Here is a 23,666-nt window from a genome sequence, read left to right as displayed (position 1 = left end):
TTAGCTGAAAAAAAAAACACGTAATTCTTCCTTTGGGCCCCACTATACTGCCAAGTTTCATGGAAATCGGAGGGGGACACTTAGATAACCTCCCTTGTTAGTCTTACACTTTGTAATTATTTAACACTGCATATATTATAATGTTTTATTTTAATTTGTAAAACTGTAACTGTAGAACAATTGTATAATATTTGTATAACATTTCTATCTTGTTATATGTGTTAAAGGTTTCATCCTGGAATGGAATGTCTCACATTTATGTGTGTTTTCATTTCCAATACATTCGAATGAATACATATTTGTTTCAAAACATATCTCGTGTGACAAATACGAAGATGAAGGTCCCGTGTGACGGTAGATACGCACTCGATCTCCTGTTAGAACCCTGCCACTTTGCTCTGTGATGCAAACGGTTTTCATAGAAGTTGAAAAAATCGTGGGAAATACATGATTTACTAATGTGGCTGTGGGAATTATTCCATGTACATATAACTCTCTAGTTTACTCTTGAGTAAAATGTTGGAAAACTTGCATGTTCTATGTACACAAACATGGCCTAGAAAAGACAAGAATGTTGGATTTCATGAAATTTTTCGTTGTTTTAGGACATTTATTTTTAAAAAAATCGCTAAAATTGCCAACAATTCGCATTATTTCGATATTTCGAACGGGCGAAAAATGTGCCCAGACATCACTGCAGATTCATAAACATAACTTTGCAGCAATTACCATTATTCACGGTTTTGACGTTTCCGAAAAATCAATGTCCCTACTAATCGGAAATTACTTTCTGGCCACCCCTCGTATAAATCAGTAGATGGAAAAGTGAAAATTTAGCAGGGCTGGCAAAGAAAAGTCAATTCTTGAAGAAAGTGTTTGCTTTTATGATTGAATGATTCGAGTAAATACGAGTATGATATTAAAATATTTATGCATTTATTATTAGTATTTTATTTCATAATATTGGACATTAACCTTACTCAGTGAGAGATTAATAACCATCTCTCATGAGTTTAAACAGACAGGACAGAGAGTGGCGTTAATTTCATTGCAATACTAGTGTTGCAGTAAATTTGAGGTTGGGAGCATGCACTTGCCAATTCTTATAACATTCACCAATGCAGGTTTATGTTTCACTTTTTCGTGAGAGTATTCAATATATATCCCGTTTGGTTGGATTCTTCTTGATATCTAAGAATAGTGCAATGTCATTGTAAACGTATGTTAACTTGTGCGAAACCAGTAATACGTCAGGATGATGAAAGAAAACCTTTGTAAGCACTGCTACATTAAATAAGGTGAAGTGAGACAGAAGAGTAATTAAATTCGAGCAGCATATTTGCAGTCTAAAGCTTTTCTTGTTTATGCATGTGATTTTTGTTGGATGTTGCAGTCCATGCAATTTCTGTCGCATGTTGTAGTGAGATACTTTGTCAGGTGGCGATATTCGACAAAAATCGTTATGTATCAATGGAACCTATTTGTTTCCATGTTCCTTCAGTTTGCCCAACAAAATGCCTTACTACAACGTCCGACAACTATCGGACGGCGCCATCCGCTCTTATCCCCTCCATCTGTTGACAAGTTCCCTTACTGCTCCCATACGGACAAGAAAAAAATGATAATTCAGTGTATTTTCCACGTAATATTTAGAGGCTTAACCTCTACTCCCCGAGCAATTCCAGAAAATTGTCAACCTGAAGTGTGAAAATCTAAGTGTAACCAAGTAGCATGTATTATACCTTGTTGGAAAGAAAACTTCATGTAGATTAATGTAGTATATATATCCTAATATAACTGATTTTTGCAGCTGAAGTATAAAAAAAATATGATGGTACTGCTAGTCGGAGCTCGCATTGTATAAATAATGGTTTTATTTCAATACCTATAAAATCATTCAGAAACTATACACCTGAAAGTTAATTATATTATTAGAATGTGCATAAAAATAACATTATTTGCACAGAAACTGTATACTAAAAATATCATGTATGAAGAAGTAATGCACACTAAACTTCGTTTAACAGTATAAAAAGTTTTTTTATAAGAAAAGTGACAATTTCATAAAACATTATTTCCTGTGTTAAGTTTACCCAGACTACTCAGACAAAAAATTTCACAGTTATATCTTAAGGCATTTGGGTATTATGGGTAGGTAACGGACTGACTTTGGTAACAGACTGACATTATAAGAAGAAGTTATATAAAATATTAAAAAAAACATTTCCATACATGCTATCTGGCAGTCCTGCTTGAACTTTTATTACTCAAAATGATTTTTAAAGTTATAAAATAATGTTAGTTATATTATAAAATATTTTTTATTGTAAAAATCATACTTAAATATATTTTCTTTTGTTTAAAGATGAAAAGATTAAGCAATGCTGAGAAGCAGCGGAATTATAGACAGCGTATGAAAAAAAAGGCTTGTTATGAAGAAGTAAAGAGAAAAGACGCTGAAAAAAATAAAAAAAGTGCACTTAGTGAGAGAGGTAAACGGCAGATTAAGAAGAAAAAAAGTGAATACAAATGGAAGGAAAGACAGAAGAAAAGAAAAACTACTGGTAGTCAGAATAATGCTAGTGCCACTGTTCCTCCTGAAGCACCAACAAAATCTGTCATTGAAACACCGATAAAAGTGTATTCATCACGTCAATCATTGGAAAAAGCAAAAAAAACATTCATCATCTGCCTTCCCTGCTTCCCCCAGAAAGAGACGAGCTCTTATAGTTGATTTTGCAAGGAATGAAGGACTAAAGATTGGTAATAGCTCTACAACTCCCTCAAGTACCCAATCAGAAACAAAAACTAGAAATGTTATAAAAAAATTTTACTCCATGGATGAAATCACTTAGCAAGCCCCTGGAGCAAGAGACTGTAACTGTGTGTGAAGGTGGAGAGAAAACAAAATATGAGAAATGGTACTTACTTACAACCCTTCAGGAAGCATATGCAAAATTTTGCTTGAAGCATGCTGAGATAAAAATAAGTTTTTCTACTTTTGCTGATTGCAGACCCAAGTTTGTGTTTCTTTTACAAAATATACCTCAAAATGTTTGCATGACACATGAAAACATTAAACTGTTATTAATCGCCCTCCATTCTTCAGGTATACATGTTTCTACAGAATTTTGGCTATGCCATTTATATATTGATGACATTTTATACAGCAGGAACAAACAACATTGAGTGTTGTTTTTTTTCAACTTCCCATGGTAAAGGGGCTGTAGATGCAATTGGGGAGAAGTAAAGAGGATGGCGAGGGAAGCTGTAATGGCTCGGAAGACTTCAATTCACTGTGCACATGAATTTGTCACATTTCTTCAAGAAAAGAAGACAAAAATTGTAGTAGCAGAAATCCCAATTTTCACCATAGAAGACGTGAAAGAAACAATAGATGAACACTGGGTTAATATTCAACAAATTCCAAACACACACAATATTCGCCATTTCAAAGTCATCTCTCAAAATGTCATTGAATGCTGCAACTATAAGGGATCGACTGAGAAATTTGATCATTCCTTCTTGAAAAATCAGTGTTCTGGAAGTTACGAAGTATTACAAAACAGTTCTTTGGAAGTTGAGAAATATTATGCAGTATTTTATGAACAGACATTTTATATTAACAGAATATTAACCATGGACAATGATGAAATATCGTTCAGTTAACAGCTTTTTCTAGCCACGACCTAATGATATAGAAACTGTAAACAAGAAGTTTTCATTTTATGGACCAGTTGAATTGCAGGGTGCTGGTCCTTTTGAAATTCCACATTTAAGACAAATAGAAAAACAATTTAAAGATTTTAAGAAGCAAGCAGTGTAACATTGTCATACAGTATTAGCAGTTTATATACCTTATTTCCTTTGTACAGTGTTTAAATAGTTTTAGTGTTACTTATTGTTAGTAGTTTTCAGTATTACTTTAACTAATTTGAGATATATATATATAGTAAAGAAAAACATTTTTCTTAGTAAGAATATGTAAGTCTGTTGAGTTTATGAATATATTACAGAAGGTGTCAGTATGTTACCATACATGTCAGTCCGTTACCAGACTTACTTTATTTTTTTCTGAACCACTGAATAAAACTGAAGCATTCAGATTTTGCTGTCTTACTGTACCATCTTCCACTATTAATCATTGAAAAAGAGAAGTACTAAAGTGTCCAACTTTCAGAGAATTTCATCAAAACATTCAGTAATTTGAAACGGTGGGTTGACACATGTGTCAGTCCGTTACCATGCATTTTTTTATTATTTTCTCCATAGTCAGACAAAATTGTGAAAAGTTTGTTACTGGGTTAAAAAGGACTCTTTTTGTTATCTAACATAGTGATGTTTTGGAAATTTAATATTATATATCTGCCTAATTAAAAATTTAGAAAGCTGAAGAAAATCTTCCAAAGTGTCAGTCTGTTGCATCTGGAATTGCTCCCCTCGATGATACCATATGGTATCATCAGAGTAAGGTCCTACTGGCCCGATGATACCGTATGGTATCATGGTGCTGATTACGAAATGAATGTGCTTTTTGGACCTTCATACTCTTATGTTTGGGTGGATACTCCGTCACGGGTCTGGAGCAAGCCTGGGAAATTCATATTGATCACCAACCTTCCCCCCTCTCCGCAACATATCAATGCCATTTCCGAACAGTGTTTCACATTTTGGCTCATTATTAAACTTGTATGGCACCCAGGAACATGAAACATGTTTCAATCTCTTTGAAAACGTCCATTCTTTGAAGAGAATACTAAGGGTTTGCGCCTTCTTCCCAAAATAGCAGGAGAAGAGGGGGCAAACTTCAGATTTTTATGGTTTTTTTTCATTGAAATTCGGTAGTCGCACCCCCAAAACCCCCTTCCTCGGTTCAGCCTTCTGAATTGTACACGGTTGCATGCTATGATGTTTTAGCTGAAAACCAAAACTTATACAAAGTAGATGGCTCCCATACTGCCTGAGTTATAACAATTTTCCTCCAAAAATGCAAATTACCTATTTTTCATAAAAAAAAATCAAATTTTGGCTTATTATTCAACTTGTATGGCATCCAAGAACATGAAACATGTTTCATTCTCTTGAGAAATGTCCATTCTTTGAAAAGAATACTAAAGTTAGCGCCTTCTCCCCAAAATAGCAGGAGAAGAGGGGCCAAACTACAGATTTTTGTTTTTTCCATTGAAATTCAGATAATATGCCCCCCCCCCCCCCCCCAAGCTGCCCTTCCTTGGTCCGGTGTTCTGAATTATACACGGTTGCATGCGCTGATGTTTTAGCTGCAAAACAAAAGTTATCCGAAGAAAATTGCTCCCATAGTGGCAGAGTTATAACATATTTCCTCCAAAGAGTGTTCGAATTTAAAATTCCCGCAGAGAAGCCCGGGCGAGATAAATTTCTCTCTCTCTCTCCTCCTGCCATCACTGGTTTCTGGCACTGTGGTTGTGTTGTGCATAAAAGGGGCCTAAAGTTGAGGCCGAAACTTACGAACGAGATTTCCTGTTCCCGTGCAGAGTTCCATAACGATATATTTAAATAAATAAATATATATATTATACCTTATACCTTCTGTCAAAAAAGTACTAGGAATTTGTAATTTAAAAGGCCTGTGCAAATGAATTTTTTAAAACTTTTTTCCGTAAGTTCATAGCTCTGTACTTAATTACTATGCCAAACATGACCGCAATCTGTCAACCAGTTTGTTTACAGCAGAAGGTTGAATCAGTCAACTTCAGTAGTGCATCACGATTTTTACAATGAACAAAATTATTGAACAAAGAGTTTGCCTTAAATTTTGTGTTGCGAACGGAATTTCGTGTGCTACTTGCTAAAAATGTTAGAAAAGATTTATGGTGAATCAGTTTTATCAAAAACACGGGCTTACGAGTGGTACAAAGTGTTCAAGGAGGGCCGAGAGATCGTCGAAGACATGCCTCGTTCTGGATGACCTTCGACCTCTTCAACGGATGAAAACATTGAAAAAGTGAAGTAAATTGCGCTCAATAATCGCCATTCCAGCTTAATAGAGATATCGACTGACCTTAACATCTCTCACGAGTCTGTTAGTTTTATTTTGGTGGATATTTTGGGCATGAGACGCGTCGCTGCACGACTTGTTCCAAAAGAGCTGAATTTTCTTCAAAAACAGTACCATGACCAGGTCTCTTTAGACATGCTGGATCTCGCCAATTCAGATCCCACATTCATGGAATGCATCATAACTGGTGATGAGACATGGATCTTCGAGTTTGACTTGCAAACAAGTCAACAGTCGTCAGAATGGAGGACAAAAGACGAGCCGAAACCGAAAAAACCACGTCAAAGTTGCTCAAAAGTCAAGGTGATGCTCATTGTTTTCTTCAATATTCGTGGTTTGGTGCATCATGAATTTGTTCCAGAGGGACAGACGGTCATACTATTTGGCCGTATTGAAGTGTTTGCATGAGAAAATCCGTCAGAAATGGCCAGATTTGTGGAAGATCAATTTGTGGATTTTACACGACGATAATGCACCATCACATAGAGAGACAGTTGTGACTGAATTTAAGGCCAAAAACACAATAAATACCATCGAACAACCACCGTATTCACCAGATCTGGCCCCGCATGACTTCTTTATGTTTCCAAAACTAAAATTGCCGCTCCGGGGTACCAGTTTTTACTCGATTGAAGCCATAAAGCAAAATTCGTGGAAGGAGCTGAAGGCCATACCGGAAAAAGCCTATAAAAAGTGTTTATCAAGAATGGAAAAATGCTGACATATGTGTGTTGCATCAAATGGGGCCTACTTTGAAGGCGACAAAATAAATAGTGATGAATAAATGAAAATTGTGCATTTTATTTAACAATTCCCGGTACTTTTTTCACAGAATATAAAAAATAAAAAAGTCAATGAAGACAAAATTCCCTGACTCTTTTTGACACCTCAAATTCCCTGAGATTTCCCGGTTTTCCTGGTCTGTCGCCACCCTGACAATATACAATAAAAGTGTTCTATTCCTAAGTGGTTAGGAATGTTTGGTATTCTTGATCCTCTATACCCCCTTGAGAAAAATGAAATATTTTGCATGGTTTATGAATGTTTTCAGTTATTTTTAACTCGCGGAAATGTGTTATTGTGAAGTAACGTATGACTGTTGCCTTAGTGCGTTACCTTTCCATAAAGCAGAACAGCCCGAAGGCTACGTGCAAGTGAATATAGCACCCAACATGACATTCCACAGCAGTAGCTATAATTTTACGTCATTAGGTTAGGGATTGGTAGCTACGAGGGTAAATCAAAAACTAAAGGCAATTTTGTGTTTTCCCAGGAATAAACGAAAACTGGGTGTGTCTGACATCAACACGTGTATACTTAAAGTGACGTGGAAGTAGGAATATCCATCAGTCGAGTGTCCCAGAGCAAAAAAGTCATACATATGGAAGCACCACTCCACTAATGCACCATCGAGGAACAGTCAGCCGTAGTGCACTTTCTGTGGTCAGAGGAGTCAAACAGGCAGACATCCACCGTCGGCTCTTAGCGCAGTATGGAGCAAGCACCATGACTCAACAAAAGGTGTGAGTGGGTGGACAGCTTCAAAGCTGCGTGGTCGTCGGTTCAGGTCAGATGATGAGGTCCAGCAGGCGGTGCAGACGTGGCTTTGTGATTTTTTCGACGTGTTCTTTCGCTATTTGAGTGTGCAAACATACTGCTTTTACTAATAAAAAGTGGTGAAAGTACTCCGAAATAGCAGGTTTTTACTTACGCGGGCCATACTTTGGGATCAAATATCTCTGTCTATTTTCAACACACATGAACCAATTTTATATTATGGGGGTACAGTGGGTCAACAGCCCTGGTGGTTCTATTCTATATGTCGACATATTGTATCTTGCGTCATCTTGAGTTCAGTGGAATGTGTGTGTTTCTGCCCAGGCAATAAATAGAATTTAATGCCGGTGGCAGTCACATATCCAAGGTGGCTTAGCCCCCCCACCCCCCTTTAAAAGTTTTCAGTTTACACTAGATAAAATGAGGTTTTTGTTTCTTGAGGTGTGAAATTAGATAATGTGATGATAATTTAAGGAGAGAAATAATTATCAAGGCAAGACGGACAATGTTCTGTAACCCTGTTATTGATAATAGCACGTATCCAAGGTTGGGTACAAGGGGCTTGACCCCCCACCCAACCCCCTCCCTCCAGGAAATTTTATAGCTTACATTAGATAAAATTAGACTTTTGGCTTCTCGAATAATGTGACAAATTTAAGGAGAAATAATTATCAAGGCAAGACTTAGAATGTTCTATAACCTTGTTATTGTTAATAGCATGGAACCAAGGTGGGAATAAGGGGCTTGAGCACCACCCATCCTCTTTTCAGGATTTTTTCTGTTTACACTAGATAAAATTAGGATTTTGGCTTTTTGAATAATGTGATGACAATTTGAGAGAAATAATTATTAACAAAAGATGGAAAATGTTCTATAACTCTGATATTATTACTAGCGCGTATCCAAGGTGGGGATTAGGTGGCTCGAACCCCATCAGGAAATTTTGCAGTTTACACTACATAAAATTACTTTTTGTCTTCTTGAATAATGTGATTATAATTGAAGGAGAGAAATACTTACCAAGGCAAGACGGAGAATGTTCTATAACCCTATTATTGTTAATAGGACGTATCCAAGGGGGGGGATCAGGGGGCTTCAGGTAATTTTCAATTTACACTACATAAAATTAGGTTCTTGAATAAAGTGACGATAATTTAAGGTGAGAAATACTTATCAAGGCAAGATGGATCATGTTCTATAACCTTGTTGTTGATAATATTGCATGTAAACTTTTCTTGAGCTTTCAGTGTTGTCGCAGCAAACTTGAGCCCATGTAGAGACTTGTCAGCATTTGGAAGCTGCACAACAAAGGCAGCTCCACACGTAGGACGATTCATTGTAATTTCTAATCTCTGGAAGGCGCAAGAAAGAATGTTCTTGAATAAGAGGGGTCGAACTACTGGCAATATTTATGAATAGTTTATCTGCAGAGCATCCTAGAATATAATGAGGTTATAAATATGCATTAATTAGAACAATTCCTAAATAGATATTCTTTGACCGAACCTTGGTTACAATGAAAAAAATGGTGTTTTCTCTGTCATTTTGTTTTAAGCGACCAATTCAAGGACATGTTCATGATATATTTGATCATGTTCAAGGTGCTTTACTTCAGCCTCCAATACGAAATGATAAAAACTCCTGGTGACTTGATTTAAAAAAAATTGTGTCCAAGATAAAGAGTAGTTATTCCAGGATTTTCGGAAGGGAGGGGGGTTAAAGTCCGCGCGTTCATTATATCCCCATCGGCAACCCTTTGATAAAACTTAACACTGGAAACAATAGCCAACAATAGCCAGACCGCTCCCGATTAGCGCGTGCACTCAGACGTTGTTGCCACATTTTCTTTACATTTCTTGTAGTTGCAAGGCGGAGCAGGCGGGTGCGTGAGCCTCTCGTTAATTTTGCGCCATAACCACGTGCGGGGTTGATTTTCTTAACTAGTTGTGTTGTGTTGTGTTATTTCTTTGTTGTGTTATGGTGCTGTGTTGTTGCTTTGTTATAGTGTTGTGCTTTTAGTTTTTATATTAGATTTTGGTTTTGTTATTAGCATGTGGAGACCGTGGGTTGCAAACCAGGTTCCTTTAGCAAACGCTGTTGCGCAGGAGAATTTAACTGACGAAAGTGACCCCCAGCCAAGTACTAGCAGCGGCAGTTCCAGAGTGCTGAGGAAAAGAAAGAGAATTCTGAACAAACAAGCTCAAGAATTTGTATGCAGTGTGCACGAATATGTCTCCAGGAATAATTCAGGAAGAGGACCAATATCGGAGACAGCAAATATTTTGAAATTAGACAGGAAAACAGTGCGAAAGATCAGAGAAAGAGGCCCAGTTACACCAAAGAAGCCTGGTAATAAATAGAAAAAATTTCATAAAGTGGACGAGTTTGTTTGCGATTTTGTTAGGAGAGAGAGTTACAATTATTTTTCTAAAGGACGCGCACCAAGTGTCTGTGAATTATTAACACAACTGAAACTAATATCAGACTTTCCTTACAAACAAACTACGCTTCGAGAGCTTCTGAAGAAACTTGGTTTTTCTTTTCGTCAGCTGATGAAAAGAAATGCAATAATGGAGTCGACAAGAATTGTTGCTTGGCGGTATCGTTACCTTCACAAACTCAACAAGTTGAGATCAGAAGGCTGCCAGATCGTTTATTTAGATGAAACTTGGTTCGACACTCACGACGTCGTCAAAAAAGGGTGGGACGATGGTACTTGCAACTGTATTTTGAAGTCGCTGTCAGCACGAGGATAATATATTTTTCGAGTAAATATGTGTAAATATAAGGATTTATAATATGCCTCTTTCCTATCTTTATTAATATTGTCCTTTTTAATCTTTATCTGTATTTCTTTTCTCTTTACATATTCTTTAATTTGTTTGTTTCTCTTTCTTTTTCTTTACCCTTTCCTTCAATTTGGCAACATCGCTTTCCTACTCCCGTTTCTTCAAAAGGAAACCGCCCGCTTGGGTGTTTCTTTTAACAAAGAGCACCGCTCCCTTTGTTAACCGCTGGGGATATAATGAACGCGCGGACTTTACACCTACTATTTTTCGTGGTAAGTCCTCATTTTGCATCTTTTCCTCTCTTTCACATTCTTTTTTTAAAGGAATGCTGGGTCATATGGGGTTATGACCAATCAACCATCCCTTAGGCACGTCACTGGAGATAAATGAGTAAGCATTTATTCATATTGGGAAACGAAACATTAGATGTGATGGGAACAGAAGGGTTTTCACTGAATCAGTGACGGCCGATGAAGGGGTGGGGGGGGGTGCATATTATATTTTCTTGCCATTAGTGCAAAAAATTAATTTTTATACTTCCGCTACCTTACCGCGTCCCGATGCACCGTGTGGAGCTTTCAAATTCACTTGGCACGTGACAAGCAGCAAACTGGTATATGAAACCGCTGCCAGTACATCTCTATGCTAACTCTAATGCAAGCACTGCTTCCACTTCCCTCCCTGCTAGGCCCTTGACAATGCTAAAAAGCAGACTGCAAAAACTGCAGTCTAATGTACAGTGGCACCGACAAGTGGTAGAAATCGAAAGCTCTCACACCATAATACAGCGACACAGCGCATAAACTTGTGATTACTGAGAGAAACAGTGGTCGGACTTGTAACGCGTCCGTTTCCCTTGTCAGTAAGTGCGTAATAGTTTAAGTTTTCAAATCTATTCAAAGAGTTATTTCTTTTCTGGAAGTAAGTTATATAATCTGGTGTTCTGAATGGTAAATCGTACAAGTGAATGATTGACAAGTTCGCTACAATGAAAAACCGCCACACAGAGTTCATCTTCAAATAGTTAAGTAAAAAAAAAAGGTAAAGTGTTCCCCTATGTTTAGCACCACGCCATGAAGGCGTATAGGGGGTGTGGGGGTAACACCTCACACTTTCTTGATCTGCTCGTGAGTGGGGGTGATGTGATCAGCACCACACCCCTGATCACCTTTACCCCCAAGGGATTCCCCCAGGTACCCATGTTGGTAACACTTTACTATACTGGAGACGGATTTCTTCAAACTTACAGGAGAAAGTACTTACGCAAATCATTTTCTGTAGCGTTGTTGATGTTCGGGAATGTAGTTTTGATCCATTTTAATGCGAATGCATGTGGTTTTCTACGAAAATCTGCATGTGGTTTTCTACGAAAATCTATTTCCGACACGCTATTGCTGCTGCCGCCATTTGATTTCTACACGAGAGCACAATACGCGATATTGCTGCTGCTACAAGCCGATGTTGTCCATATATGCTAAATTGAACGAAAGGAGTGCTAATGGAACCTAACCTAACAGGCCAGACCTAACCTAGTAGGCATACCTTGTCCCCGTGATGGTTCGTGAGGCTATTGAGAATTTTTGGGCTACCCGTGGATGGTTTGTGGGAAATAAGGAACAACAGTAAGTACGTTAATGTAAGAAATATACATTATTTTCGTTAGAAATTCATTATTTCACCTAAAAAAATGTTCCGCAATGCAGAATAGTATGTTAGCAATGTAAAAAAATGTGAAATAAATCATTGATAGGTGTCTCCGGTATAGTAAAGTAGTACCCCCATGTTATTCGATGCTGGGTGGGCGCCGGGGCTGCTTCCAACGTTAGAAAAGTTCCCTGATTTGAACCGGCCAGAGATCGAACCCAGGACCTTTAGCATGGTAGTCAGACGTGTTACCGACTGAGCCACCGCGGCCATTCAAATAGTTAAGGCAAGATATATTTTTTTATGAATGCAGGCCTCCAAACAATAAGTAGCATGAGTCGCCATTGCTGTGCATTAATTGTTTCATGATCCAACTGTATTCTAGAAGACTTCCTTTGCTTCGTGTCGATGTGTGACAAGACAATTTTGAACACTTGCGAGTGCTTAGGCTTGAATATGAACAATTGGGCGGGTTTCGGCTTTTGTAAGAGCTGCAAACATGGGTGGACACTGGCGTTAAACATAAAATTGTCAGGTTCTATCTATAGCCCTTAAAAAATGGTGTTCACCCTCTCCCCCAAAAGGAATTCATCGATACTTGCCAGGCTGCAGCCAGGTGGTACGACATATCAGGACAATTCCCGATAATTTATTGCGATCTTGAATCACAAATTATCACACACAAACATAATTATAAAGGACAAAGAAAATCGCTTTAATAAATGTAATGGCGAAGGGACAAAGAAAATCACTTGTACAATGTCAACGAACAACACATCGCTATTTCAAAATTAAGGGGAAATTTACTACTTCCAGAAAAAGTATTTCATGTACTCTTACTTTCCAACTAAAAATAAGTTAGATAGGCTAAATTGAATGTGCCAGTTCAAGGAATTTAACTTACCCAATAGATTTTTTGGCAGATTAGTTCGTTTTGACGCTTCGGCTCTTAGCGTTTCTACTTTTGAATCAAAATTTACTCCTTCCAATTTCACGCGTTTGAAACTGTCTAGCGTTAACCTTATACCTAGAACAATGTTACACGACGACATTATTCCCTATTATCTATCTAAACACAATCGAACCAAACTCTATTCAACCTGACAGATCGCTTTTCATACTTGTTCGCTTCCGGTTACGACTGACGTCAATGTATAACGTAATATGTACATACAATTTGGGCTATTTAAATGTAATTTATTTTAACGTATATTTACTGTGCTGTAAAAAAGTTTCCTAGTAATACTTTTTGCAAAGCATATTCTATCGTCTTCATTCTAGCTTGGAATACTTTCATCAACGACTTATATTGTACCGGATGCGGTGATCAGCTGTTTTTATTTGGCTGCCACCCACAACTCACAAGTAACGAAATGAGTAAAAATCCAACTTGCGTTTTGATTTTTAGTGGAAAAAGGAAATCGGGAAAGGATTTTATAACAGAAGTATTATACAAACGGTAACTCATTACAGCTTATTATTAATAAACATTTTGTTTATTGTTAACCTTATTGTGACAAAGTTTGTTTGTATTAAATAAGACTAAGTGCAATGTATCATATTGTAAAAGTAAATTTGGTAATTGCCGTTAATTTTCGCCACTTTTGCCTAATTAGGACGATGATATTAAATGATAGATGAAATTGATGAAAGGACGTGAAGAAATAACCAGATCAGTACCCGAACTCTGAACCTTTGGAGAGTAACAAGCTTTAAAGTGAAATCTTTGTATTAATATTTATGAATTCACTGTATATACCTGCACTGTACCCAGGCTACAGCAGTAAAAAAAAAAAAATCTTTGGTAAAACTTCGATAGCGTCCCAATGGATTTCTTCATTTTTACACAAGAAACTACGGAGCGATTTTACAATACCGAGAATTTCTCCATTTTGTTTGAAATTCGGCATACTCACTAAATTAGGGCTCCTAATCACGAATCTGAAGTTAAAATTTGGCGCTCACGTGTCAAACTTGCAAAATAAGAGGGTCAGTCATCGCAACCGACAATGCACAATTGCTCATTATTTATCGAAAGATTTTCTGTTTCAAATACTTAAAGAACGAAATATATATATTCCTGATATTACTATGACCCTAAAATTTAACTATGTTTCCTAACCTAACCTAGCCTAACCTAACCACCTGCCAATGGTTCGTGGGGCTAGCGCCAATGGTCCGTGGGGCTAGCCATAATTTAGGAATTTCTATACGTGAGCGCCAAATTTTAAGTGCAGATTCGTGATTAGGAGACCCAAATTAGTAAGTATCCGAAATTTCAAACAAATTGGAGAAATTCCCTGTATTGTTAAATTATACCGAAACAACTTACCGAAATGAGTTTCTGTAGCATTTAGAAGTTCTTTCATCTAGAAAAACCGGTGTTGTCCGTATATGCTAAATTGAACAAAAGGAGTGCTAATGGAACCTAACCTAACCTCGTAGGCATACCTCCTCCCCGTGATGGTTCGTGGGGCTAACGTCAATGGTTTTTGGGGCTACCCGTGGATGGTTTCTGGGGCTAATATCAATGGTTTAATAATTACTCTTTATGTCAAAAATTGAACTTTTTTCGTGAAAGAAGCAAAATAGCACCTTGAAGAATCTTTTGAAATGCAGAATAGGTAAGTAAGAATGTTAAAAATGACTAAATAAATGAGTGAGAGTTGTTGGGACGCTATCGAAGTTTTACCAAATCTTTTATCTAGTATTGGGTGAAAATTTACAGTAGTAACTCCACCGGAAGCACCTGCCGCCATTTTGAAAATCACGTCATCATTCCAAACTCGCATCATAACCAATCAAAAACGAACCGCCATATTGGAAATACAAAATTAACAATTTCCGAACACAAAAACGATTTACGCCTTTTAACACACAGTAAAATCAAATTGGAACCACACCAGTAAACACGAGGAGGAAACACGCCAATAAACTCAAGGAAGAAATGCGCCTTAAAAATGAAAATGTAACCATGCCAGTAAACACGAGAGAAAAAGACGCCACTAAACACAAGGGGGAACGACAAAAAAATAAATGATTTACCCCTTTCAACACACAGTAAAATAAAATTGGAACCACACCAGTAAACACAAGGATGAAACACGCCAATACACACAAGGAAGAAATTCGCCTTAAAAATGAAAATGGAACCACACAAGTAAACACGAAAGAGAAAGACGCCAATAAACACAAGTTGGACGACGCCAGTAAACACAAAGGGGAACGACACCAGTAAACACAAGGGGGAACGACACCAGTAAACAGAAGGGGGAACGACACCAGTAAACCCAATGGGGAACGACTAAACACAAGAATAAACCACTCCAATAAAAACTTTCAATTAAAAAAATCTTCATTTATACTACTGTTGGGGGCTCCGCCCCCAAACCCCCGAACCAATCCAAATCCAAATCACTAAATCTAAATTTCTATGAGTACCCGAATTTAAAACTAAACGAAAACTAAAAAATTTACATTACAACCACAAATTACCTACTCCAAAATAAAAAGAAATCAAACTTACCTTACTAATCACAATTAGCTGGAACATAAACTGGTGAAAATTTACACTTTACAGTAGTTTTACCAAATTCAACGTCCGCGGACGTAGAAGCCGAGGCCATACCAACATGACCCACCAGTAAAATACGCTCAACCGGCAACTGATAAGAAACTACTACACAATCTGTGACTACATACCAAGCACTAGCTAATTGAACATCACCAGAGCCACCTACCATCAACTTACTAAAATAAACATACGCTCGCTGACTTACCACATACAAACCACAACTTCCGGTGGATACACGGCAGTAAAGTTTAACCTAGTATTGTATTGTAACCATTTGCTTATTCGTCTTTGTTTTTATTTCAGGATAAGTGCAGAGAGGAGTGTTATCATTCGAACTTCTGCACCAATTAAATCACATTGGGCCAAGACACATGATCTAGATCTTGACAAATTGTTGGACACAAGTGAATACAAGGAAAAATACAGATTGCAGATGGTAAAGTGGGGGGAAGAAGTCAGAGCAAAGGATTATGGATACTTTTGTAGAGCAGCCATAGAAATGTTTAAAGGTAAATTAAAATTATTTATTAGTGAGCACCATATGGCAAAGCATGACCTTAAGGAGGAATGAACTCTTGCATCCCCTCCAAAAAGGGGGGAGATTGAATCCATACCCATGAAAAAATGGGTCAACCGATGAATAAAGATTATGATTGTTATTATATAACAGTTATATCACCCAATTGACCCAGTTTTCCTAAGGAAAGGGTGTATAGGATCCTCAAAAGATGATGAAACAACACTGTTAAAAGGAAGATATATCTCCCCTTCCAAAATTCTCAGTGATGTTGTTTGAGGTAGCATGATGGATACAATAACTATAGAGCGACCACAAGGAAAAAAAACCTTGGGACGAGAAGTCCCCGTGCAGCTTTCCCTTCTTCCCTCCACCTCGAGCCATAAGGAAGCATTGTCCACTCTCCCCCTCCTCTACTCACGGGGGTACGGTGCACAGGAGCCGCGGGTCTGCACAAGTTGTTTTGCTCGTGGTTCCAGTATAACAACTTCCTGCATATGACTAAAATATTCATGTTTGTGTTGATATATTCATTACACATACTATGTGCTCTTTCCACAATTATAAATCAACTAAACAAACTGTTGAAGTTAATTCTGTATGGCTCAAGGACTAGCAAAAAAATTATCTCAACCTCGTTGCTTAAATATGATTGTTCATGGGAAGTAAAGAAACCAGCTTGAACTTTGAGATAGTTTAAAAATTAAGCTATGGAATAGTGGGGAAGAAAATTCACTTGCCCATTGTATAGGACTTCCTGAATTCACAATGCTTGCATAATAACTTGCATATTACTGAAATGTGGTATTTTAAGTTTGATAACTTTTAAGACTTCACTTTTGTGCTCTTTGCAGATCTTGAAGATAATTTCATTGCTTTTGTCACTTCCAGAAGTAATTAAAATGTTAGTATCCGCGAAACGTCTGAAATTTCTATATTTTCTTCTTTTTCACATTGGTACTTACGTATTATGCATTGCTAAGGATTCTTGAAGGTGGCATTTCGGTTTTTTATGAAAATAATTTCAATTTTCCACATATCGAGTAATTATTGTTTGTTCGTTTTTTTGTTGAGTTACACTCAATATGACGGTCAAATATTGACTAGCGTTGTCTATGATCAGTGGGTGTGCAGTGTTTCCAACTTTCTTCACCAATAAATACCTACTTTCGTGTTACTGATTTTGTAATTTTTTCCAGCTTCGAAAACCCCCACAAACCATGCACGGATAGCCCCACGAACCATGCACGGCAAGGTTAGGTTAGGCAAACATAGTTAAAATTGTCATGTTCTTGGAAAACAACAGTGTGGTTGGAAACATTGACCGGGGGTTACATCATCGAACACATGCAACATTTGGTTCACATAGTGGAACGACATAGAGGCAAGAGCTTTCGTGCATTGGAGAGACATTAATCTTCAAAAATACATGATTTACCAGCGAAATAAATTAAGCGATGGGGAAAAACACTTCCACGACCTTTCAAAAGTGTACGGAAAGTCAGTTCGGTAAGTACTTTCTCCTGTAAAATTGAAGAAATACGTTTCGCGGGTACTAAAATTTTCCCCCATTTAAACTGTAGGTCCAGTCTCGATAGCCTTTCTGTGCAATCGTGCCAAGTATAGTTGAAAATCATCGCATAATTTGTCATAAAAAATGTTAAAATGTATTGTGCCATAGCAAAAATATAGTGGGAATTTATTGCCAATTATTCTTGAGTAGGCTATTAGTGCAAGCAATGGCTATGTAACATAGTTACTTGTTGAAGATTAGGCACATACAGGAGATGTACTATGTAGAAATTTTCAGCGAAAAATGCTGGCTCGACCAGGACTTGAACCTGGGTGTCTGGCATGAGATCCCGGGTCGAGTCGTGGTCGAGCCTGCATTTCACGCTGAAAATTTCTACATAGTTACTTGTGTTTGCATAAGACAAAAGAATACTCTTTGAAAACATTTTTTTAAAAAATCTGCAGAAACTATTTAAAAAAACTACATTTTCTGCAAAATATACTCTTTACCCCTGTTTGACACTTGTTTAGGGTACAGTGCCAAAAATTGTTTGTAACAATAGAACATATATATGTATATCTATATACAGTACCTACAATAAAACAAGGTTTACCTTCTCGACTAGGGTATTTATTTGCATATATCATGCTTTTTTTATTACAGTATTTAACTGTATTGGATAATACAATTAATTTCTTTTCATGAACTATTGAATTATCAACTTCACAGTACAACATTCCAGAATATTTTTATTCACATCAGTTTATTAAGGGGCTACTGGTTCTGCTCTTCAAAGTTATATTGTTTCTTCTATTTCTGTGTTTTGGAAATGGGTACCAAAAGTTCCCTTCCCACAAGCTTGTTTTGTATCTTCACTGATGTTAAACATATATATTTTTAATAGTTTCTTACAGTTCTCCAAGAATTAATCTTTGTTATGGTACCAGTTGGCAATAAATTTTATATTGTACAGGTACAGGTACCCAGATAACAAAAATTATTTTTGGTCAAGTTTTGGATCTTCCGATGACCAACATATGAGGGCTATTCAGAAATCAACCTCTGAGAGGCATGAAACAAAATAGAAATAAGAAAAACCCATATTTATTATACACTGAAGTTGTGCACACACCTGAACTATTTTTCAACATAATTGCCACCTGAATTCAGACATTTGTCGTAACATTGGCACCATCTTCTGTATGCCCTCATCGAAGAAGGTTGCCGGCAGGGAACTCGGCCACAGTCACAATCTCATAGAGAGTGGTTCACCCAATTTCAGGAAATTCTTGAGTTAGTTCCTGGTATTGTGAAGCGGGAGTGCTCGTTAACCATGTTATCCACTCGTTTGACGAGGTAATCCTTCACAGTAGACAGTTCTTGTGTACCTTCATCAAGCACATCAGTTTGTCCCTCATGAAATTTCTGTCACCATTGCCGCGTGCACAAGCTTCACTCATGACCTTCTCTCCATACACGGCACTCATTCTGCAATGGATTTCAGCTGTGCTGTGGCCTTCTGCCTGCAAAAAGCGAATTACACTACGAACCTCACATTTGGTGGGAGTTTCTAGTGCCCACCACTGTTCTCCACTCCCTACACACCAAGCACTGAACACAGTGACTGTCCACTTGGCGATGTGCGAGCTAACACCACTGAATAGCCTACGCATATATTACTGATAGTGTTTGATATTATTTTGTTGGTGAGAGTGCAGAGCTATAATGAAGGAAAACTGGAAGTTACCTGTCCTTGCATGCTGAATCTCAGCTGATCTGCTTCTATGGCATCAAACACAACACAACCATCTCTTCCATATCAATTTCTCTGATCTGACCCATTTCCAATCACTGCCCTGCATTTTTGTCCTCTTGCAATACTTCCACCTTCCGCATTTCATACCAAGTTCACCCTGGAAGTGACCGGACATTACCCCCAAGAATTCCTTTCTCAGCATTTTCATCCCTTCCATGTTGTGAGATCCATACCTGATTGCACAGACATTTCACAATATCTTTGAAATTTAGCAATTTTTTTTTTTGTAAATGTAAAACTTGGATGTAAAGACTGCTTTATGTATTTATTTTAGCTCACGAAAAGCCTATATGGATTGTAAGTGATGCCAGGAGGAGAACTGATTATAAATGGTTGAAAGAAAATTATGGAGAAATAGTGAAGACAGTAAGAATAGTTGCAGATGATGACATCCGTAAGAATCGAGGATGGATATTTACTCCTGGTGAGAACTTTTGTAATTGAGGTGTCACAAGTTTAATTGTAGCTTTGTGCTGGTCACTTCTAAAATATTGCACTAATAACACTAAATTATACTAGTTTTAACAACTGCGTATTTGAATGGTGACTAGACTTTTGATTGGAGCCCTATAAATAACCAACACCAGCAGATACTTAGTTTTGTTTTATCAGAAATTAACTGGGCATCATATTGATTGATTTGGCTTATTTGACTTTGCTTTTCTTCCACTTTTGGCTAATCACAAAGATGTGGATGAGCAGTGGCATGCCCAAGGAGGGGGGAGGTTGGTGGGGGTTATAACCCCCCCCCCCCTTTTGGTCCAGTATTTCTAAAAAAAAGGAAAGTCAAAGGCAGGAAAATATGGCAAAAGGAGGACTGACTACTTAAAAATGTACACATAACCCCTAACCTTTGAAAATCCTGGGCACGCCACTGTGGATGAGTGGTGATATGGCAAAATTGATGAAGGGGACACTCATAAAGAACACCCATGCCCAGGCTGGTATTTGAACCTGGGACCCCTGGCATCATAGCATGCTGTGCTCCACCACGGGGATCATCTGTGCAACATATTCATATGTTTAAAAAGCATTAATACAAATCACAATAACTTATTTGTGGTATGTTTCAAGCAGGTAGAGGTATGCATATCTCTACACCAATTTTCATTTTACTTATTAGTTATTCCCATTCCAGGAATTGATGATGCTGAAACAGAATGTGATCTCGATAGTGTGACTGATTGGGACAAGGTTATAGAAAACAATGGAGATGAAGGTGTATTGGAAAAAGAACTAAATAATTTGATGGCATGGGTTGAGGAATCATTGACAAGAAGCTGATAGCAGTTATCTTAAAATTCATGAATTTATAACAATGTTGGACTCTTTTCTACAGAAGCAGACTTCAGAACCTTATTGCAGGCAATTGTTATTACATTTATATCATTGAGAATGTGACTTTTGTAAAAACAACATGTTTCTTTGTTAATTTTATGTGTGTTTTGAATATTTACAAGATGGGTGCTTAAGGTGAACTTCATTTATGCATAAAAGACTGTTATAGTAATATTTGTTTGCAACATATTTTCACTGTGCTATTAATTATTGTACAAAAATATAAACTCTCAGTATTATTAATTACTACTTAATATATAGAGAGATATATTATAAATGTTAACCCTTCAGTAGATGCATAATAATTTCCTCAGTACAATTTTTCTGAGATTGCCTTTGTTAAGAAATACTGGAACTATTATCCTGATGTTATTTATGGTACTGCTGCATTGTGAATCCATAATATATGAAAACATTTATACTGTTGGATAGTATTTATTTTGTATTCTATGAACAAAAATTTATATGCATTTATTTGGTACTACTGGGTTGTTACATTATACCAACTTCGTATACAAAGGTTTTTGGTGTATTATTTTGATGTTTACAATATAAATTATATTTTGTAATAAAGTTTTTCATTTTTAAATTACTTTGTTTCCCTCAAGAATAATTCCTTTCATTGCTGAAGATATTAATTTTATGGATAATGGTAAAAATTCTTGTCTTAGGAGAAGGAATACAAAATCCATGTCTTATTATTACACGATTTTATGCCATTTCTCTAACTGTTGGTTTTTAATTTGCCACCTCCCCCTCCCCGTTTACACTCATATGTATGTATGGCATTTTTGAATTGCAATGCAAAGTAAATATTGTTTTTTTAATTGTATTCCAAAAAAAATAAAAGCATGTACTATTGAAAATAAAAGTAAGAAGACAACCATTTGTCATGGAGTGTTGAAGTTGGTTTTGATCTTTCAAGAAGGATTCGGACCTGATGCGAATTGAAATTTTGATATAAACTGCTCGCCATTAAAAATGCAACACCCAGAAGGAGTAATCGGAATCGGACGAAATGTGCACAGTGTGTAGAGGAGAGGTGCAGAAGGAAATGATTAGGTGTTCAAGGCCGTCATGCGTCATGTGCGCCTGCCACGCCATCTGGTAAGTGGTACCTGTAGCAGGTCAGATAGGTGCAGAAGAGTAGTGAAAGTGCATGGTCGTGAGTGTAGTGTGTTAAAATCGGTCAGCAATGCCACGTCGTCGAATACGGCAGCGATTCCAGCAGGTTTCCCAGTTCGATCGCAGCCGAATTGTTGCATACCGTGAATGCGGATTATCCTACCGTGAGATCGGTGCCCGTGTAGGACGGAATGCATCCACAGTGATTCGTGTATGGAACCAGTGGGTCCAGGAAGGCACTGTAGAGCGACGTAGAGGTTCACAACGTCCGCGTCGGACGACGGAACGAGAGGACAGACGTCTGATACACATGGCCCTTACAGACAGAACGGCCACGTCAACGAGGATTGCGCATGAAGTACGGGATGTTTTACAACGTCCAGTGTCCCCACGAACCGTGCTTCGTCGTTTGGCGAACCGGGGAATTTTTTCCCGGCACCCACTGTTGCGGATTTCTCTGACGATAGAGCATAGGCGTTTGCGTCTGAGATGGTGCCAAGACCGTCATGCATGGATGGCAGAGTGGAATGCTGTAGTGTTCTCTGATGAATCCCGCTTCTGTATACAACATCATGATGGACGTACACGCGTGTGGCGGCACCGTGGCACTAGGCTTCATGACGCCTGCATCATGCATCATCACCGGAGCTAGGAATTTTAGGTGCAAAAATTTGCCAATAAAGGTGCAAAAAAGGTGCCAATTTTTGTACAAGAAAGGTGCTAAAATAGGTGCTAATTTTCAGATGTAAAATATATTGTGCGTACTGCATACATATATGATTCAACTTGTCTGGATAAACACAGAGTATTCTCTGGTTTTAAACCGTTTAATATAACTAAGAAAAGAAAATTCTCTGATACATTAGAAAGCGACATAAAAAAAAACATGCTTGTTCTTACTTGCTTAGAATTAGTCATCTAGAAAACTGTTAAAATAGATTACATTCAAAATTTCTATGTTCTTCTGAGTGAGGCTACATCTGCGGTCACTGATGATCATCACCAACAATGAATCGGCTTTCTTCAGTTCTTGGACGTTAATGTAGTAAGCGCATGGACTTTTAAACAGTGACGCATTACAATTGCTAGAAGTTGTGCTCTTTTTGTCCTATGCTGTATTGTTTACGAATTGTTGTAGGAATGCTGTTTTGTTTTAGTTTCCTTCTCCCATCTCAGCGAGCAAGGTAACTGCAGTCTGTGATTGACTGATCGATGCATCGGATTTGCTTGTTCACCATGCCAAAACATAAAGTAAATGTTGGGAAACTGCAGGACATTGTTAAACAGTTTAGCGGTGACGGCATTCAGAGTGATGGATCTGTTCTGAGGTGTGATGTGTGTAATATTTCTATTGCTGTTGATGACAAACACCAACGCACTTGGGTTGTGCAGTATCTACAAAGTGGGAAGCACGTCAGGAATAAAGAACTACGAGATGGTAAAGGTGGGGAGCGACAGCAATTCATTGGTGAGGCGCTTGCATCTTCGAGTTCCAGAAATACAAATTAATTTTTCAGTGAGACAGCAAGGACATTTATAGCGGGTGGAATACCTCTTTTGAAACTTAACAATCCTGTCATGAAATCATATTTGCAAAAATATACTGGGAAGTCAGTTCCAGATGAGAGCACCTTAAGGAAATCTTACCTTCAAGCTCTTTATGAAGCTAAAATCTTGCAGATCAGGCAAGTAGTGGCTGACCATCCAGTCTATTTCATACTAGATGAAACCACAGATAAGCAAAACAGGTACGTTT

General features: G+C 37.6%; 2 protein-coding genes across 2 annotated transcripts in view; one reads left to right on the top strand and one right to left on the bottom strand.

The window, feature by feature from the left end:
* The window catches only part of LOC145985031 (ubiquitin-like protein 7), a 75,296-nt gene extending 62,147 nt beyond the window's left edge, over positions 1 to 13,149 (bottom strand). The window contains exon 1 of the mRNA XM_083118540.1: positions 12,932 to 13,149. Coding sequence (XP_082974666.1) covers positions 12,932 to 13,079 — 148 coding nt within the window. The 5' untranslated portion in view covers positions 13,080 to 13,149. The remainder of the gene's footprint in view (positions 1 to 12,931) is intronic.
* A 207-nt stretch (positions 13,150 to 13,356) lies between these two features.
* On the top strand, positions 13,357 to 21,334 carry Pmvk (Phosphomevalonate kinase). The gene is made up of 4 exons (XM_083119860.1): positions 13,357 to 13,486; positions 15,905 to 16,110; positions 19,722 to 19,871; positions 20,586 to 21,334. Exons 1-4 carry the CDS (start codon positions 13,401 to 13,403, stop codon positions 20,729 to 20,731), a joined length of 588 nt encoding a protein of 195 aa, XP_082975986.1. The 5' UTR covers positions 13,357 to 13,400; the 3' UTR covers positions 20,732 to 21,334.
* Positions 21,335 to 23,666: the final 2,332 nt, after the last annotated feature.

The sequence above is a fragment of the Lepisma saccharinum genome, chromosome 3 (assembly GCF_977018435.1).
Source record: "Lepisma saccharinum chromosome 3, izLepSacc3.1, whole genome shotgun sequence".
Taxonomy (NCBI): domain Eukaryota; kingdom Metazoa; phylum Arthropoda; class Insecta; order Zygentoma; family Lepismatidae; genus Lepisma; species Lepisma saccharinum.
Note: the sequence above shows the minus strand (reverse complement) of the source record. Positions and strands in the feature narration are given on the sequence as shown.

What these genes read in the sequence shown, in the direction of transcription:
- Pmvk (XM_083119860.1), top strand. Translation starts at nt 13,401, where the DNA reads ATGAGTAAAAATCCAACTTGCGTTTTGATTTTTAGTGGAAAAAGGAAA. An exon ending in ACAGAAGTATTATACAAACG is followed by an intron (nt 13,487 to 15,904) that starts GTAACTCATTAC and finishes TTTTTATTTCAG; the next exon opens with GATAAGTGCAGAGAGGAGTG. An exon ending in AGGATGGATATTTACTCCTG is followed by an intron (nt 19,872 to 20,585) that starts GTGAGAACTTTT and finishes TTCCCATTCCAG; the next exon opens with GAATTGATGATGCTGAAACA.